This window comes from Argentina silus, assembly GCF_951799395.1.
Source record: "Argentina silus genome assembly, chromosome: 11".
Classification (NCBI taxonomy): Eukaryota; Metazoa; Chordata; class Actinopteri; order Argentiniformes; family Argentinidae; genus Argentina; species Argentina silus.
Window position 1 is genome coordinate 11,554,639 of NC_139665.1, and position 19,028 is coordinate 11,573,666.

Consider the following 19,028-nt stretch of genomic DNA (forward strand, 5'->3'; position numbering starts at 1 on the left):
ATTATTCAGCCCTTCAGAAAGTTCCTGTTCAATCGAACATACAGAGCACACCATACAGAATCGTGTCCATTCTGTAAGTCAAAATGATATTTCTGCCATACTAAATCCATCCCCGTGCTCTTCACAGTTCAATCATGAACTCAAAGATTATCCCAGACAGTCAGGAGAGTGGTTTGTGCTTTTCTAGCACATGGGAGCTATAGAAATCTGCAGCATAGTGTATGTAGAATAGACCCATTTAACACATCTGTAGGCCTATAGTAGCCTAGCATCTCCTCTCTGGAATGAATGAGCAAAATGGATGAGTGACCAGCTGCTCTGCTAAGCTGCAAGCATGCATACCATTAGGATGATTAAAATGGCCAGGACGATGACGTTGTTCCCCTTAAATGAATTGTCAGCTTGCTGAATATGTCAGTGGACCTGCCACACTGAGTCCTCTCTCAGTAAAGACGCTGAGAGACACCAGGCAGGTCCCTTCGACACCAGGAGACACCGTTAACTCCCTGCCCATTGGACACTTCTATTGGAAACCACCTAACAACATCGAAAACGACGTCCTTATAAAAATGTTTCAGAAGACACAATGACATCTCACCCTCCCACTGAGCCGGTCCCTAGTGAGAAAGGAATACCACAATAGCTTCCTATTAGCACAGCCAGTTATCTACAGTATGCATGACCTGACAGATGGCAAGAATGTTTTATTAGCTTTAATTAAGGTACAGTTAAACATTGATCTGACAGAAGATGTCATTGTTTGCAGTGCTCTTATTACTACAAAGAGATGAACTGAATAAGAGTTGCAGACACACACAGTTGAATGTATGTGCATGCCAAAGTCAATAGCTTCTTACACAACATTTATAAGCAAGTCACTGTCAATGTTTCATGTCAGTACATTCCTCATAGTGACATTGCCAAAACAACGTAATCACGTTTCTCTGGTTCAACCTCCTCCTCCACCTGTCTTTATGAGATGACTTTCAAACAGTAATGTAGTACAATACCAGCTCCTGTCCTGTCCTGTCCTGTTTTAGAACCATTGTTATGTCATTATGAGAACGGTTAAAAGGCAGCATTACATAACCATACCATAGCCACTGTGTTGGTTGTGCTTTGCCCCAAGTTCTGCTCTGGTTATGTAACATTTGTTTGGCTCTCTCATTGGCTTTTCCAGGGTGACTGGCCTTTCAAAGGAGTCACAACTTTTCAACAGAACTGAATTCTTGTTGTTGTTGCTTTTTTGCTTACAAGACCAGACTATTACAACATTTTCCACAACAGGTGTTGAAGAAACCTAATGAATTAGCAAATTCATACCTAAAAGTAGATGGCCCTTAAGAATATGGCAAGAACGGGGACAGATAAGTACTTGCTATGGGTTTTGTTTCCGGCCTCTTTCTCCACTTTTTTGTATCCTTTGAGTCTTTATCTGTCTCGTTTGGCAAGGTTTTTTATTCGAAGGCCTTGCAGGCACTGATAGGGATCTCTTGATGGTCAGGCTAATGAAAGGTCTGTTTTAGGCGTGAGTGAGAGATTAGGCAGTGTGAGTGAGAGAGGGAGAGAGGGGGGGAGAGAGAGAGAGAGAGAGAGAGAGAGAGAGAGAGAAAGCTCAATGCCATAGCTCCTCCTGGTCTTGCCAAGCCCTGGGAGACGATACCATCGCCGCTAATGAGAGGCACAAAGGCCCAATGTGCCTGTGAAAGAGAGTCCCTCTATTCATAAACATAATTACAAATGCTACGCGGAGCTAACTAGCATTTTTGGATTTGCATATCACTCTGTCCTCAGCACTCACAATAGTCAGGGTCTCCAACATGAGAAATGATTTCAAGAGGGGACACCTAGGCTATATACCCACAGTCAGGCAAAAACACTTAACTATTATTGATAGCAATATCAACAGTTGGATACTGTACATAATAGACAATACTATAGGCCCTCCCCAGATTTGCTGCAACCAGCACTGAATTCCTTGTGAAAACAGCAGGGATAAGTAAGTAAATCCTTTATTAAGACGTGAGCGAATAATCAAAGTATCCCTTTTATCTCTCCTCCTGGTCTGGGTCAATCCACCAGACACTTGATTCTTTCACATTCACAACTAGACCTATCCAAACCGAACACGTATTTCAGCTTGTGTATAATCCACTGCAACATTTTCAATACATTTTTCAACGTTTACATTATCCTGCGGGGGTAGCACCAGCAGAAATGGAATGATGGCTCCCCCCAACACGTGGGTGGCTGGCTTCCCTTTGGTGTGTGTCTGTGGCATGGTAATCCTGAGACAACATTGCCCAGTGCCCTCCTGTGTCCTTATCCTCTCTGCACGCCACCATGGGAGAGAACTGACATGTCCTTCCTCTGAGCCACGGAGTTCCCCCTCTTGCTCACTATGTGTTTCCTGTGTGGTAGTGTTTGCTCTCTCTCTCTCTGTCTCTCTCTCTCTGTCTCTCTGTCTCTCTTTCTCTCTGTCTCTCTCTCTCTCTCTCTCGCTCGCTCTCTCTCCCTCTCTCTCATCAGGGAGAACAAACAGGTGCTGTGATTGAATTGGGTTGTGTCTCATTCAGGCAGGCAGGGAGAGATGGTGCCCTGGGTGATGAATGGGGAACTGCCAGAGGACTGTCTAGCATGTCCGCCAGGGTGTATCCACTGCACACACACACACACACACACACACACACACACACACACACACACACACACACACACACACACACACACACACACACACACACACACACACACACACACACACACACACACACACACACACACACACACACACACACACCAGAGCCTCCTTTCCATCCAGACACAAGATTTGTGCCCTCACTCAGATAACCATGGTTAGGGACATGAATTAGAATTAGAATGGATAGAACATACATTAGACTTGTCTACACACAGTATTCTGAAATAGCTAAAAGTGACACTAGTGCCATGTTTTCCTTTATCTCGGTGTGCCAGTTTAGTAAAGGCCCTTTAAGAACAATGACAACATTATAGCCTGGCATAGGTGTGAACATTTGGGATGTGCATACGGTATCACCGTTCAACTTTTCTAACCAAGTCGGTCACATAGTAACTGTATTACTATGGTTGGAGCATCATTCTATGTGGAGGGGAGGCAAGGGAGGAGGCCACCATCTTTGTTAAGGACATAGTTGTTGAAGGAGCTTTTTTTTCAATTCGGGGGGCGAAAAAAGCTATCAGAACGTGGCAACGTTTCATCCGCTCATTAGCGTAGCAATGTGGTCATGTAAGAAGTAAGAGGCCATTCACGCAGTCAGACAGCTTTTCAGAAACAAACCCAATAATCACGAAACACAGGACTAGTGGATCCAACTGTTCTCTGTGTTGTGGCTCAACAGCCCCTCCATCTCCTGCCAGACAGCGAAAGGAGCAGTGGAGGTCGAGTGAGACCCCCAGGGATCTTAGTCAACGTTTCCCGGGCTACAAGGTCAAGCTCCCACAGCAACCAGGCGGTTCACTACGCTTCCAGAGCTTCTAACTGAATCAGGAAGTTGACTGGGCGAGCCCAGGGGATGCAACCTGCCCCTGCAGAGTTGGTTCTTCCACAGGCCTGAGAACCACAGCTTGTCTAAAGAAAAACGATTCAAATGGTGTTGATGTTAAATAACAGCATGAGGTTTGATAACAGGTGAACACTGACTCAAGCTCTTGAGCTTTTAAAAAAATAGTTACAGTACTGAAAACAGACATAAACCGTGAGGATATTGACACTGTGTTATTAACCCAAACACACGCGTACGCACTGGTGAGATCAGCCACTCCTGAAACCGACCCAAGCTCTCACACTCCTGTGACGCTATTGTCTTTGACTAGGTATTCATCATCATCACACATAGAAACTCCCTCCGACAGCAGAACTGTGGCACTAAAGACCAGGTACCTATTAAACTGTGTTAGAGCATGACATATTTTTCCTAGAAAGCTCACAGTGTGGTAGTTCTAGCAACCCTGCGAGGTATGTAGTCTTAACCTATAATCAAGAAAGCACGGCACCAGCCAAGTTGCAAAAAAAGAAAATAACAACGTGCCTCAATGACTGTGGTCGTTTCAAATGTCACCAAGTTTGGTGCATGTGAACAAACAAACAAATCTGTGTTTCTTTCGAGTGTTCTTTAGTGTGTGTGTGTGTGTGTGTGTGTGTGTGTGTGTGTGTGTGTGTGTGTGTGTGTGTGTGTGTGTGTGTGTGTGTATGTGTGTGAGTGTTTGTAGCAGCACATATACACACACACAGGGCAGGGATAAAAACAGCAACACTTAATTGAAACTGATTATATTGATCACAAGGGGCTGATACCGGTCATCTGTCAGGGAGGGCCGGTAACACAAACTCACTCTCTCTCTCTCTCTCTCTCTCTCTCTCTCTCACGCAGACAGACACACACACACACACACACACACACACAGACTATATCTTTCTCTATATATCTCTCTATCTCTCCTCACTTGTCCAAATAACTGTCCTCCTCGTTTCTGATTCTAATACTAACTCTAACTCTAATTTGAATTCTCTCTTTCTCACATCCTTGCCTCTCCTCTCGCCTGCATGTCTCTTGTGAAAATACAGTACTGCACATGCTATGACATTACATGAGGAGAAACTACCACTACTTTGCTCCCCAACCAAGGTGCATGAGCAAAGAAGAGACAGACAACATGTGAGCCTGGATGTGGGGATTAACTCCACTACCAATATCCAGCTCTGTCTAACACGTCTGTGTGTTTGAACACTAAGTAATAAGAAACTTAATACAGGGCAATGGTGCTATCACCGTACTGAAGTTGTACAAACACCACTGACACACCAATGAGACAAGGTCCACACATATTGTTCATCTCTCTCTCTCTCTCTCTCTCTGTCTCTCTCTGTGTCTCTCTCTCTCTCTCTCTCTCTCTCTCTCTCTGTCTCACACACACACACACACACACACACACACACACACACACATATATATACTGTATATAGGAGAGGGCTGGAGAACAGAATAAGATGAGTAAATGAGATGATGAAAGGACGTCAGAGAAATCTACTGGAAATAAGATAAGGATAAGGAACAGCAAATAAATAAAAATAAGTGAAAATGTTGTATGACAAAATAACTAAGACAGTTCTTAGTATAAGACCTTATACCTTAGAACAGACACTTAAACTACAGTGCAAACTGACCTCAGGAGCAGTTGTTATGGAGATGTTACGGAATAATGATGAGTCAAAAATGAGCTTGTTTGTGTGTTTGGGTTATATAAATATTTAAAAGCTGCAGAGGGATAGATAAACAAGCACAATAAGGGTTGAACATGATAAAAAAAATAAAAAAAAAAGTATTTGTTATGTGCTGGCTGTGTCTCTATTGTGATGATACTCAATCCAAAAATCAACCTATCACCCCTTCTCCCTTAGTCCTTGTGTAGATCTGGGTTGGATTGGTATAAGCAAAGACATACTGTAGATAGAGACATAGCCTATGGTGACAGCTTCACCTTGCCTAATAAATGAGGTGTATTTTCCTTGAAACCATCATCAAGTGGGTGGGTAGGAGTTAGGGGTTGATGTTTGTTTGGGCGACAAAGTACTTCCAGTATATACAACTCTGGGCCTATCTTTAGCCTATCTAATGTTGCAGATCTCAACCTTTTGAGTAGTGTTTGAGATGTCTCGCCTAGTTCGGTTGATATTTTACATGAATATAGGAAGATTAGGAAGCCTATTACATGCTGATCTATGCAGGCTAATTCCTATTCATGGACAGTAATTAAACAATTGAGCAAATAAATAAGCTTTTTGTCCCGTCGTCATCGTCACTGACTGATTCAGTGATTGTTGGAATGTGGTAATTCTGTGTCAATGTCATTGTCGAGTTTCCAACTGATAAAAGAGCTCTATGCTTGCATGCGAGTAATGAGCAGACACGGCCAAATGGGACGTTGAAAAAGCCCTTTCCACCAGATTAGGCAGGGAACCCAGTGCTCTATTAACGTTATTGAAATGTACTCATATTAGGCAGCAGGGACCCCTCCGTTTTCGGAGCAGAGAGGCCATGGCGGAACACCTGGCACAGTTGTGCTACACCGCACGCGCGGGCCTAATAGGCGACAGAAAAGACCACCTGCGCGCATGTTGAATGACGCATGAACATGTTAAAGCTGGCTTGGAAGAGCATACACACTATGCAGCATTGCAATCAAAGGACAACAATATAACCTAAATCCTCAACTCTCATGGATCAACTCCTTAAGTTTTAGGCACATGTGTAGAGGGTTGGGGTGGGGGGTGGGGGTGGGGGTGGGGGGGTGGGCTAGTCTATGGCTACAGGCTAACCATAGAAAAGTACGCCTCCATCCAAATCAAGTAGAACTCTGCATTCACATACAATCTAGAGATGATGAAAAGGAGACCATGGAGCCCACAGCAGAGAATCTCCTTGAATATGTCATTGTTACCATGACGACTGGATGGAGGACCAAACTGCATCTATTAAGGAAAAATCAACAGATGGATGGAAGATCCCCCCTCAGCCTACCTTGCATTCCTCCATGCACGTTCTCACTGAATATGCATCAGTTTCGTATTTCTGAGTCATAATCTCAAATTCCTCATATTTCTCCTGGGCGTGCTGGTCGTAGCGCTGGTACGCCTCGACGCACAGACTGCACTTTGCCATATCACCATCAATGATCACGTCAAGGCTGCAGTTCAAATTGTCTGGACTCGTAGACCCGTAAAACAAATCCAAAAGAGAATAAGAATTACAAAAAGAAAGGTACAAATCACTTATATTTACAGACCGCGTCCCTTCTTTTTCGGAAAGGCCCCTGCACAAATGGTCGGCGTCATCAAAAGTAAAGCAGTTTTTAGATAAACTATCGTGGTGGCAAGTTTCAAGACGCCACAAAGGTTTGGTAGAATTCCCTATAAAAATAGCATATTCTTTTCGTGTGAGGCTGCTGTGTGCTAAATGGAGGTTGGGTGATAGTATGTGGTTTGCAGATGGGTAAGCGCCCATGTCCATCAATGAAAACTTATCACGGGTCCTGGTCAATTTCGCCTCGGCGCAGAACCACAAGTGATCAGAGAGCAGAATGGTTAGAAACAAGAGAGATGCCAAGGACAGTCGCCATCTCTGGGCCCTCTCTGAGTCCGTGAATGGCTTTTCGTTCTCGCGGGGTTCTAGCCAGATTTTTAAGCCGTCATCTTGCTGCCGACACGTCCAAGCACCCCTGGTCATATTTTGGGAACGGGCTTCACCGGCCGACTCCACCTTGGGGGCTTCTCTGCCACAACATTCATTGACGTCGGGTGTAATTTGCGTTTTTCTCCTCTTAAATGTTGGGTTGTAGGTGGTCCTGGCTTACCTCCGCGATTATCGGTAGGCCTAATTCCCATTCAATTAATGTTTTCGTGGAGATTAAATAGTGCATCGATGGGACCGCGTTCTCCATGGCTCTCCAATAAAGATGCTAGTTTTCTGTAGCAACATGTCTCGCCCCCCTTCCTCCTCTACCCTGCGCTCCGCACTGCCCTGGTCCTTTGCGTAGACCTGTTTTACGGCAGAGTTGCATTTACGTTCTTCCCGACGGCTCTGGAATGAGGGCTTGGTCTTGACTCAGAAAAGCGATTCTAGATTCCGTCTCTGCATGGCAAAATGCCTCGGATATTGTCTTTCGGTACCCACAGTCATCTCGCCCCTGTTATGTTCGTCTGGAAATACTCTGTGCCGGAGCTGCGTCGTGTGCGACATCTTCAGCGCAGCGGTAGCTCCATCCTGACGCACTTGTCGGTCTTAGCCCTGGACAGAGCGGAGTCTGAGATAGTCTGCTGTCAGATAGTGCATGTGAATTCAAATACGCATCTACTTTATAGTTGAATGAAAAGATGTACAGCTCTAATTCACTCATTCCCCAACTCCTGTAACTCTGAATGCCAGTGACAGGAAGGACATAGGAGACATCTGCTAAATCTGCCATCTGGAAGGGTCAGGATGGACAAGGAGATTCAATATAGGAATTTCCCCTATAGGGCCAAGTTTACCAAGCAGACACACCGAGTTCTTATGCTCCTTTGTTGCATTTTGAGAAGACCATCTGCATTTAGCCTACATGCACACATTATTTAGCCAAATAGAAAAATAGAAAACAAATATCAGGCTACATATAAAAACATAATCTCCATTAATCCAAGACTGAGAATAAATAAGTGAAAATAATAATATATTGATTGGAGTTTCTACAGCTTTTTTCTTTATGAAGTTATTAACATCTGACCAAAAATATTTAGTAGGCTAAAGCAGCAATCACAAAACAGATCTGCCATGCTGAACATCTGAATGAGGGATGTCAGGACATGTGTGGAGGTGTTCATCTTGTCCTATCATGTCACCAGCATCAGGGTGACCTGCTTTCTCAATTGACTGTCAGCAGGGAGCCCATAAGACCCTCAACTACTGTACAGTAAATTGACACACAAGCATAATCTATACTCTATCTACACATTATCCATATGATCCTTGTTCTCAGTGTAGCTTCAGAGCACTTCCTCAATACCTCCACTTAACATACAAATCTCCATGTTCTACACCTACACAGACATTTTGTAAACACCCAGTCGACCCAAGGTAAATCTGGAGAGAATGTCAGAGGAAACAAACAACCTTTCTGCATTTAGATTTGTCTCACACAGCTTTGTTTCCTGGTGTCAATGAGAGCAGTCCATAGGCAGCTGACCAAGGCATGAGCAGGGTATGAATTAAAGAGGGGCTCTGATGGACCATAACAAATCTGGGCCTTCATAAGACTTGAAATATCAATGTGAGCTCTTCCTAAAATGTAAAAATTACTCAATTTACCCTCAGGTACATAAGTATTCAGACCATTTGCTATGACACTTAAAATTAGCTAAAATGCAAAAATGTCATCAACAAATCACTCAATAAGTTGAATTGAGTCCATCTTAACACAAGGATAATAATTCATGTAATTTTGTTTTTATAAGGTCTCAGATTTGCATAGGAATCAATTACACACTGTGTAGATCAGGTTGTCATTACAAACTGAGCAAATGGAGAGGAACAACCTGCTCAAGAATGTGACCCTGAGGCCTGTCAACATCATCACAGTCACTCTACAAAATTGGTCTATAACCAAGTGGCCAAAAAGAATCCCTTAATGGAAAATATCTATTTCATATCCATAATTACTTTTTGCAACTATGAATTCAAGTGATACAGCAAAGAGTTTGTCAGGATCAAGAGAAAATTATTAAATTTGCTGAGTTGGTAGTGACATCCTAATCTACAGTGTGTAATTGATTCATATGCAAATCAGATATCCTATAAAACAAAGATATTAATTCCAAAATTACATTAACTATTATTCTTGCATTAAGATGGACTCAATTCAACTTATTGAGTGATTTGTTGATGACATTTTTGCATTTTAGCTAATTTTAAGAGTGTCATAGCAAAGGGTCTGAATACTTATGTACATGAGGTATTTCTGTATTTTAATTTTAATAAATTTACTGAAATTTAAAAAAATGTGTTTTCACTTTGTCATTCTGGGGTATTGTGTGTGGATTGATGGCAAATTCTTTTAATTTAATCCATTTTAAATTGAGTCTATAACCCAACAAAATGTGGAAAAAGTGAAGGGGTCTGAATACTTTCCGAAGACACTGCATGAAAGCTCATGTTGGACCAGGGCTTTCTAAGTTCAATGTTTCCTCCAAGCGTGGGATATGCTCATTTGCAAGACTTATCTGCCCTGCAGTCATAAATGTCTGTTTGGTCTCCACAGGGGGCAGCTCATTTCTGTTGAAGACATTCAGCAGTTTCCAAGCCATTTATTTCTGGTGTACCAATACGTCTCTCCACTGTTCCGTAGAGAAGCCCAATTACAGCATTTATCTTTTTAGGTCGCCTTGGCAAGTCAGTGATTTAGGCTGTAAATGACTAGTGTGACACATGCAAGTTCTGTATCAATAAGCGGGTTTCTTTCTCTCTAAATCTGAAGTGTCACATAACTACCATAGCATACCATTTTGTCTTTGTCGTTTGGTCTACCTTCAGAATGTTCAGGAATCATGTTCACATTATTTTTTCACCAAACTAAGGTGGGTAATTAACTCAAGTATCATAAGACCTCATGCTATTGGATGATCATAACACTGTTAAGAAAATAAATGTAAATGTAAAAGTACAGTGGGTCTATGCATATCAAAGGCATAACAGCACAAGTGTCCAATTGGAAACTAAGCACTAGTAGCATGGAACCCAGTGGCCAATAATGATTACTCCTAACAATATCTATAGTGTGAAACTGAAACAATGTTATCTGTATTACAAATTGCTTTCCCAATGCTTTCATTCTGCACAAGAATAATTCAACAATATTTTTAAGTTATATTGGAAATCTGCAGATGATTGCATTGGGGCTTTAGTGATGAATAATTGTTCATGAGATGAGGAGAGTAGAGCCCAGGAAATGTAATCAAACTGTGCTGTTTACCAGGCTGACAAAAGGCCCCAGACTACTGCACCCTACAGGGGCAAGTTGTGAAGGGTAAAGCACGCTCACTCAGTCCCTCGATACCTCTCTGACCTTTCTGGAGAGGGAAACAGGAAGACATCTTTTAAGAGTGCCCAGAGGGGATCCTATTTTTGAGGAATCCTGTGGTCCGTCTCTCTGACAGACGTGTCCTCTCTCTAGTCCCCCCGCTCCCCGCCGCCACCTTCCCTACTCACAATGATTTATTCCCACTTGGTGCCCTTACCAAGCAACCCTCATCAATAAACAAAACAAAAACTTTCTTTAAAACATTATTTTATTTCTGTACATATTCAAAATATTTATTCCCATTCCAAATAAGTGCAGAGCAGAAAATAAATAATGGAATATCATGTGTTCAAATCTTTCTCCTGACATTTAAATATTCTACATTGGTAAAATGATTGCACTTTCACTCATCTATTTTGTTAATATACTTCAAATGATCAATTCTTCCTTTTGATTTGGCAAACCTGTTAAAATAAGCATTTATTTACAGTTTAAAACTCAGAAATCAGAAGTTAAGACAATCATACTACATGTGCTTAAGTGTTTGTATTAGGCTAAGCCACTTAATAGCATTGCTTGCTGCCTCAACCATCACACAAGGTATTCATTGTCATTCTGCAAATGCTCTGCTTTGATAGAGTCTGTCACCCAAGTTTCTCTTACAATCTTAAACTTCTTAGTAAAGAGTCGTCTGAGGGTCCTCAAATCCAACAATCTTGTTTCCTCAGCCACTATGACATGAGAGACCCCTTCTTTAAGCCTCTGCACCACCATCCCCCCATGGTAGCGGAGCTCAAGCGCCCTTGTGTCCAGGCATGTGGCTGGGAGGATGGTTTTGGGGTCTCCAATGTTTGCATACCTGTCCAGGTAAATCCTGAAGGGCCTGAACATGCTGGTGGCTAGGTCATTCCAGCCATACCTCTCCTCTACCTGAGAAATGCGTGGATCCACCGTGTTCTCACTGCTCATCCTGCCAAACACCTCCTTCAGCTGCTTCCTGTCCGTGTCCACAAAGTAGTTGTCTCCATAGCAATCATACTCCTTGGAAAAGTGTTCCCTGGTGGAGGGGGACATGTGGATCATGTGGCAGGGTTGCCATGGCACCACCAGCTTTCTGTCCAGGCACTCCAGGAGCCAGGAGGCCCACACCACGTCGTGCTGGTCGGATGAGATCAGGTTCTTCACCCTCATGTTCTCCACACCAGCGATCACACAGTACGTGTCCCTGCCTGCGTTCTGGACGACCACTCCCCCGCAACGGGCAACGCCCTTCTCTAGCTCCGCCTTGGGATGCTCTGTACTGCCGTTCATAACGCAAAACTCCACATCCTCAAACATGTCTGTTTCCTTTGCAACCGCAGACAGGTCCTGGGACTTGAAGTGGTCAATGATGCCAATGACCTTCTTGGGCTTTGTCAGCTTTCGCTTCTTCTTGTCAGGCTCCTCGTCATTGATGTGTAGATGGCGAGAGAACAGCTTACCAGAGGCCTTGTTGCGGTACTGATCCAGCTCCGCTAGAGTCATGCACTGGTGCCACTCCTTGTCCTCCCGTGTCTTTTCTATCCTGGGGAAACGTAGCGTGCAGTTGGTTTTATACATGTCACTGTCTACTATTTCAGCCGCCTTGACCTGGATGATGACAGAGTTGCAGGGTTCAATGTAAACCTCAGGTTTCTCCGTCCCGCAAAGGATTGATGCTGGAGGGTTGTTCTTTCGGTAAACCTTCCAGTGTTTGGCCAGCTTCAAGCCCAACTCGTACAGCTCTTTCATGGTGTAGCCAGAGCCAATGCGACACAGTGTGTGAAAGACAGAGGGTTTCTCTCCAGGCCTTGGAGCCTCCGCAACTGCACAAAGGAAATGGGACATCATCCCGCCCCGTCTTCCTTTTCCCCAATAGCCTCCAACAATCAGCAAGTCAAGCTCATCCATCAAGCCATCCACATACTCCGGCTTTATCTTGAGCCAGCCCTCACCTCGCTTATCAGGCTTGTAAACAGACATGGGATCCTTCACCATGATCCCCTCTTCCCTATTGTCAATGGCTTCATTAAGGGCAGTCACCACCTCCTGCCTGGTCTTGGCCTCAGTTTTGGGTACCCACTGTATCCTTCCTTTTATCTGAGTGAAGACAGTCTGCAGAGTGTCATGGCGCTTCTTCAGTGTCTCCTTGCCAAACTTCTGGTCATTAACAAGAAGAACATCGAAGACACAAAAGCATGTCTGCAACTCTGAGTCGTCCATTAATCTCTTGATGTCAAACTTGCTACCTTTCTGCATGAAAGTCTCGGTGGTGGAGTTGTAGGCCATCATCTCCCCATCCAGGATGCAGTTCACTACATGGGGCTTGAAAACGTTGTGGATAAAAGGGGTCAGGGAGCCCTCTAGAGGCGAAGCCCCAAACTGTTGGGTGTACTCAAAGGAGTTCCGAGTGAAGTACTTGTAAACATCCCCATCCTTGTGCAGCTGGATACGCTCTCCATCCAGCTTGGTCTCAATGAAGAAGGGGCTATTGCCCATCTGCTTCTCCACTTGGCGGATGTTGGCTACAGCTGCCAGCATGGGTTTAAAGGCAGAGAAGAGCCTAATGGAGACTTCGCTGAGGCACATGGCAGGGTCATGGAGCTGTCGGCAAACCTTGTCCAGGTCTGTGGTGACATTGTAGAGCTCAGACGCGTCTTGGTGGAACACCTGGAGCACTGTTTCTTTACTAACGCCCAGCTTCATGTCCTTCAAGATCATACGGATAAGCCACTTCTGCTCCAGGGCCGTGCTCTGGGTGATAAGGTTTAGGAGGCTCTTTTTCACAAGGTCTTTCAGCTTGCCTTCATTGTTTCTGGCCACTGAGTCGAGAAAGTCGTTGACATCTTTGATAGTAAGATTGCCTTGGTCCGCACATCGTTTCTTCAACACAAAGTATGCCATGCTGGCAAAGTCTCCCGACTCCCCCTGGGATGTGGTGGGAGCTCGATAATTCAACAGTTTGTTTGCCTCTGGTCCATTCTTTGGAAGGCCCAAGACTTCTATATAGAGCTTAGCTAACATGCTCTCTTTAATGCCATATGCCATCCTCTCCCTCTCAAACTGGGGAACAATGAGGCGCATGGCTGGGTAGAAAGAGTCTGTGGTTTTGGGGTTGTTTATGTGGAGTGCAGCATGGAAATTCCTCCATGAGTCTATGAAGTCCCTGAGAAACTTGGCTTTGTCTGGTCGGAGCTTGGCCCTCTGGATCTTTTCAAGTGTGGTGCACAGGTGAACAAATGGAACTTGGGCCGCAACTGATTTTTGTGGGATAGTTTCACTTTTTGAGGTTCCTTCCATGGTGAAATCTGTAGCCTGAAAAAAAAAAACACAGGTTTTAATATCATAAAGTTTAAACCAATTACTTGTCATCTCACTTTTGGGTAATGGTACAGTTTGTTACTGTGTATGAGCCACTTTGTATTCAAGAAAAATTAAAAGATTGTTCACAAAAAAAGGATCCATAATAATAATAGATCCATTAATGTTAAACCAGCTAGCTACAATTCATCAACATTGACATTGCATGTTGACATATGCTGTAACAAATCAATAATTCATAACAACAAAGAAACAAATGCAATAGAAGCTTACCTAGTGCAATGTCAGTGCTTCAAACTCCTCAACTCTCAGGAACACAACTCTAAAACTAGTTCAGACAATTCCAGTTTCGGATTGCGTCATCACCAACGACCTGTCAGACAAAACATTTCGGAGGTTGGCCTACTTTGTTGTGCAATTGTATTGTAATTCTTATAACAGTAGCTGGTTATGCTGGTTATATAGCTGGACTTTGCTATTAGACGATCGATCAAAGCAATAGCATCAAGCTGAAATCAGTTGAATGATATGACTACGTATTCAAAAATGATTTAGCAAATTAGCCGATAATTTTTTCTAAGCCTAAAACCAACCAAACATGCTGTTTATCGATGATTATTACCTCTTTGTGGCTAGCAATTCTACTGCACTAGCTACTTCCTTGTTATTATCTCCAAGAGGAAACCGTCAAGTAAAACAATCCCTCGGAAACAAGGATAGGGACGTTGACATCCTGCAGTCATTTCCAATGTCAACAGATGGCGCCAGATCCATATGAAAGTGGCCAGTTTAGTCCAGCTCTGTGGCTTTCACCATTAGAGTTGTTATCCCGTTTTTTCATAATCCATTCATATCCCAATTTTTCATAATGCATTCATATTTTACTCACATAAAAGAGGCTTAGCACAGGGATTAATTTGACCTTACCTGTAGGTCTAGTATAATTAGTAATTCAGTGAAGTTTGGGACTTTCTAAACACAGGCTACCTCTACATGCATATCATGTATCTGATCACTTTACAAAACAGTATACTAAACCCATTCAACAACATATTTTTCAGTCATCCAGAAAAAGTGATTCATAATATGATTTTCAATTAAAATACTTTGCATTTACATTCCCACAGGTGTACATGTATGCTTGGCTATAGGCCAGTATTTTTTAGGCTATCCAAACTATGTTTGTACAGTAAATAGGACTGTGGGGGTGCTTTAGTGTGGTTTAAGAATGCATGGTTTATGTTCCCATATATTTGTTTTGAATAATGCAGAATGAACAGGTCCTGAATCGGGGAGGGAACTATGGATCGATCTCTTTCCATTAATCCAGAAATTATACTGATTGGTTCGATTTTGACGAAACGTGGGTGAATATAGCCCCAATTTGTGACTAGACGTACTATTTTTTTCATTTGAATGTTGTTGACGTATAGTCACAGATTGGTAGGCACAAGGGATGGTGTGACTTAGCTTCAAAGCACCTGTTGTGGTTGTGAGATTTTCTGACCTTTATTCAATTGTATTTTTGAAAGGATGATAAATAATATGAGTTTGAGAAAATAATGTTAATGACAAGTTGGTGTGAATGCGGGGTCACGTGAATGTAAGTGTTCTTATATCCTAATTACCCAACAGTCACAATCTCAAGGTCCTATTCTCCACAGTCATCTCACTACTAAAACTGCTGGAAAACCACCCAGTCTCCACTTCCCCAATGAAAAAATTTACAACATCAAGGCCCAGCTCCTGTCATCACGATGCTCAGCACCCGACTACTCCCCCCCCCCCACCCCCCCCCCACCCCTCACCTGTTCAGGCAGGCTTTCAATCTATAGGGCTGTATGTTCTGTGACTGTCCTCCTATATTTTATTTTTTATGTTCTATTTTTCATATTCTTGACATGTAAAGCACTCTGAGTCCATGAGAAAGCGCTATACAAATGTAATGTATTATTATTATTATTATTATTATTATTATTGTCTAACAAACACTGCCTTTACCTTTCCTGTGAGACAACATTGGAGGGTTGTGCGTCAAAGTCAAAGTATCCAGAGCAAGTTATTATAAATGGACACGTCATGTTTCACAAACTCAAAGTAGGTTCCAACCTGAATCATGGAAAATAAAAAGAGAGTTGATACCATAGACAAACAATACCACTTAATCAACCAGCTCAACCTTTCCTTCATACACATGCTCAGATAAAAAGCTAAAATTGACACCAATTGCGATGAAAAATTAATGCTTTATTGATAGAAATGTTGACCCTGATGATGGCCTGGAGTACCAATGCAAGTTTTTTGCCATTTTATATTCAGTCATCATTAGCCTGGGAGCTGCCACAGCAGCACAATGCCCTCCACAGCCTGTAGAGGACGCTCCGCTTGGTCTTGACCTGGGCCTCATCTGAAAATTACAAGAAGGGGTGTCAATGTCTCCCATACTTAATTAAAGAGAACATTCGTTACAATATGAAAGGAAATGATCAGAAATGTGTTAGTGTAATCTCTTGTACCTGATTGGACACTGACGGCTTCCTTCTCCACCTCCATTTTGTCTTGGCTAGCAGCCAAGGTGGCATCAATGAGGGCCTGAAAACAGCAGGAGAACTAAGTTAAACATTTCATTTCTATTTGATTGTATAGCTCGGTTATGGAGTCAATACAATACTACAGTATGGGCAGTGCTTACCTCATTGGTCTTCTCCTCTGCTGGTAGACTGTTCATCTCCCCCTGGCTCTCTGCCTTAATGCTCTCTTCAATGAGGGTCTGAAAACCGAGAACATACCTTTTACCCGCTTTTCAATGTACGATCTGATCATGTGGTCTACCAAACCTTCGATTGGACATGACTGTCAAGACCAAAGCTTACCTCGCTGTTAGGTGGTACCGCCTCAGCTGGTTCCATCTCCTCCTCAGTCTGTGTGGCCACATCCACACCTTTGGTGGCCTGAGGGGCTGTGTCTCCTACCAGGCTGGAGACTGGTACGTCATCCAAGGGGATGGTGGCAGCTGGAGCCTCAAACATCCTCTGTAATTCAGCTGTGACCACATCGGTCACAGAGCTAACAAAGAGTTTCCTCCTCAGCTGTCCAGGGGTGAACATGGATGTAATGCTCCTGTGGAGGGACTCTACCAGGAGCACACTAATGGAGCGTGAGAAGAGGGCCTGAGGGGCGGGGTCCTTCAGAGCACACGCCAGCTTCTGAATGACCGATGTGGCCAAACCAAGAGCCATTTCACTGAGGGTGACAGAAAACATTATATTATTACTGTCGCCGTCTGCAGGGTGGGGCCAAAAGGCCTGGAGGAGTCTGGGGATGATCTCCACCACCACCAGTTCAGGGCTGGATAGGCTCTGGCTGGGCTCCTTGGCAACATTCTCAGTAAGGGTCTTGAGGGCTCCTTGGACCAAGCCATTGATGTATGGTTCCCTAAAGCAACATTGAAAGCCAGAGAAAGAGCAAAGACATAATTTAATGCTTAACCTATCACATCCATACGCTTCCAGAACACTGTCTTGCATTACTAGTTGTATCAATTTACCTTTTAAAAAAATAAATACTTATTAAGTCATTTAGCAGATGCTTTTATCAAAAGTGACTTACAATAAGTACATTTGTCTAAGTCAGTGAATCAACTATACATCAGTCATTGTGAGTAAAACCTTTGATAAGAACAAGTGCCATCGGCAGTCACTATGCTAGAGAAAGCACCTTACATAGAGAGCTATCCTCTAAAAGGCAGCAAATTAATATGACTCACGAATCAGCGAGGGAAGGACAGGTGTGGCTTGGCCCCATGCTCAGCAGATCTTCAAGAGCCTCATGTTCCATGTCCCGCATTTTCAGAATTGTGTTTAACTCCCAGGCCTGATACAGGACACAGATGTATCATTAGTTTCCATAGAAATGAGGAAAAACGATTGGCACAAATGTTATAGTAATAGAGAATTTATCTACTTCTCATGGCAAGTGGAGAACACAAACTGTCCTCCATGTTGGCACCAAACCTTTTATATCAATAGTATTATTTTGGCCATTCTCAGTTGAATTTCATAGTTATTGAAACTTGGTTATTGAAACTTGGTGCTAATGGTGCACATTGATATTCCATTCATCAAATTTGCCAAACTCTGTAAATATGTGGCTTTGACTAACAATCCTTTGGACGTTACTCTTACCAATTTAACAAGGTCGTTGCCCTCCTCCAGAGCACTCCTCCATAACCTTCAAATAAAACACAGGGCAATTTAACTCTCTCTACAACACAATCTTCCTGTTGTTTTTGATCAATATTATCTTGAATGCCTATGGCAGAGAATGGCAGTGACGTGTGCGTGGACATGAGGCCACACGCTGACTCACTTCTCCCTCAAGGTTTTCTTCCCTTGAGCGACCAGCCAGTCACTCATGTCCTCTGGGGTGATATGGGCTGGGACATTGCCCTCTTTCTGGAGGTGTAGAAAATGAACCATGCCCTTCTTCTGCAAGACAAGGGTTACACATGAGACAATAGGGGACTACAAGAGGAAACATTTCAGTCATATGCTTCTCATGACATTTTAATTACACATATCACATGCTATAGTGTGTAGTGCGCTATTCATTTCTTTAGATCTGTCTTTAGATATAATGTTTCTTGTGATTTGGTCACCTTGAATATCAATGATAATATATTATTGTACTATATGTGGTGTTCTTCGTTCTCTATGGGTGAGTCTTACCTGTGATTCATAGTATTTGGCCTGCCAGCAGGTCTGCAAGGTCTGCAGATACCGGTTGCTTTGGCAGAAGCTCTTTATACAGAATAGATTAAACAGATTGACATATTGTATCACACAGACACTTTGGAATTGTACAAATATGATCAGCTTTAAATAAATACCTGTATGGGTCCATACACCCTTGGGATGCTACTTGATTCCATCGCTCAGTTTTAGAATAAAATTTGAAGTAGTTGAAATTTAAATAGTTCTGAAACAAGTGTTCACAAAAGAAGATAATTGTAATGATGAACCGAAGGGGACAGTAAGAGTGGAATGTTTGCATTGTTAGTGACAGGCATTTAGGATGAAGCATCATAAAGACCTGAATTC

The 19,028-nt window shown here is 43.0% G+C and overlaps 2 protein-coding genes across 2 annotated transcripts in view; both read right to left on the minus strand.

The window, feature by feature from the left end:
• The window catches only part of nalf1a (NALCN channel auxiliary factor 1a), a gene marked incomplete at both ends in the record, with an annotated part of 28,617 nt that extends 21,352 nt beyond the window's left edge, over nucleotides 1-7,265 (minus strand). The window contains one exon of the mRNA XM_083680427.1: nucleotides 6,561-7,265. Within this exon, the coding sequence (XP_083536553.1) occupies nucleotides 6,561-7,265 (705 nt within the window). The remainder of the gene's footprint in view (nucleotides 1-6,560) is intronic.
• A 3,628-nt stretch (nucleotides 7,266-10,893) lies between these two features.
• lig4 (ligase IV, DNA, ATP-dependent) lies at nucleotides 10,894-14,593 on the minus strand. Its single transcript, XM_083681233.1, has 3 exons — nucleotides 14,552-14,593; nucleotides 14,203-14,302; nucleotides 10,894-13,923 (listed from the first exon to the last, which is right to left on the minus strand). The coding sequence occupies exon 3, from the start codon at nucleotides 13,906-13,908 to the stop codon at nucleotides 11,182-11,184; it is 2,727 nt and encodes a 908-aa protein (XP_083537359.1). The 5' UTR covers nucleotides 13,909-13,923; nucleotides 14,203-14,302; nucleotides 14,552-14,593; the 3' UTR covers nucleotides 10,894-11,181.
• Nucleotides 14,594-19,028: the final 4,435 nt, after the last annotated feature.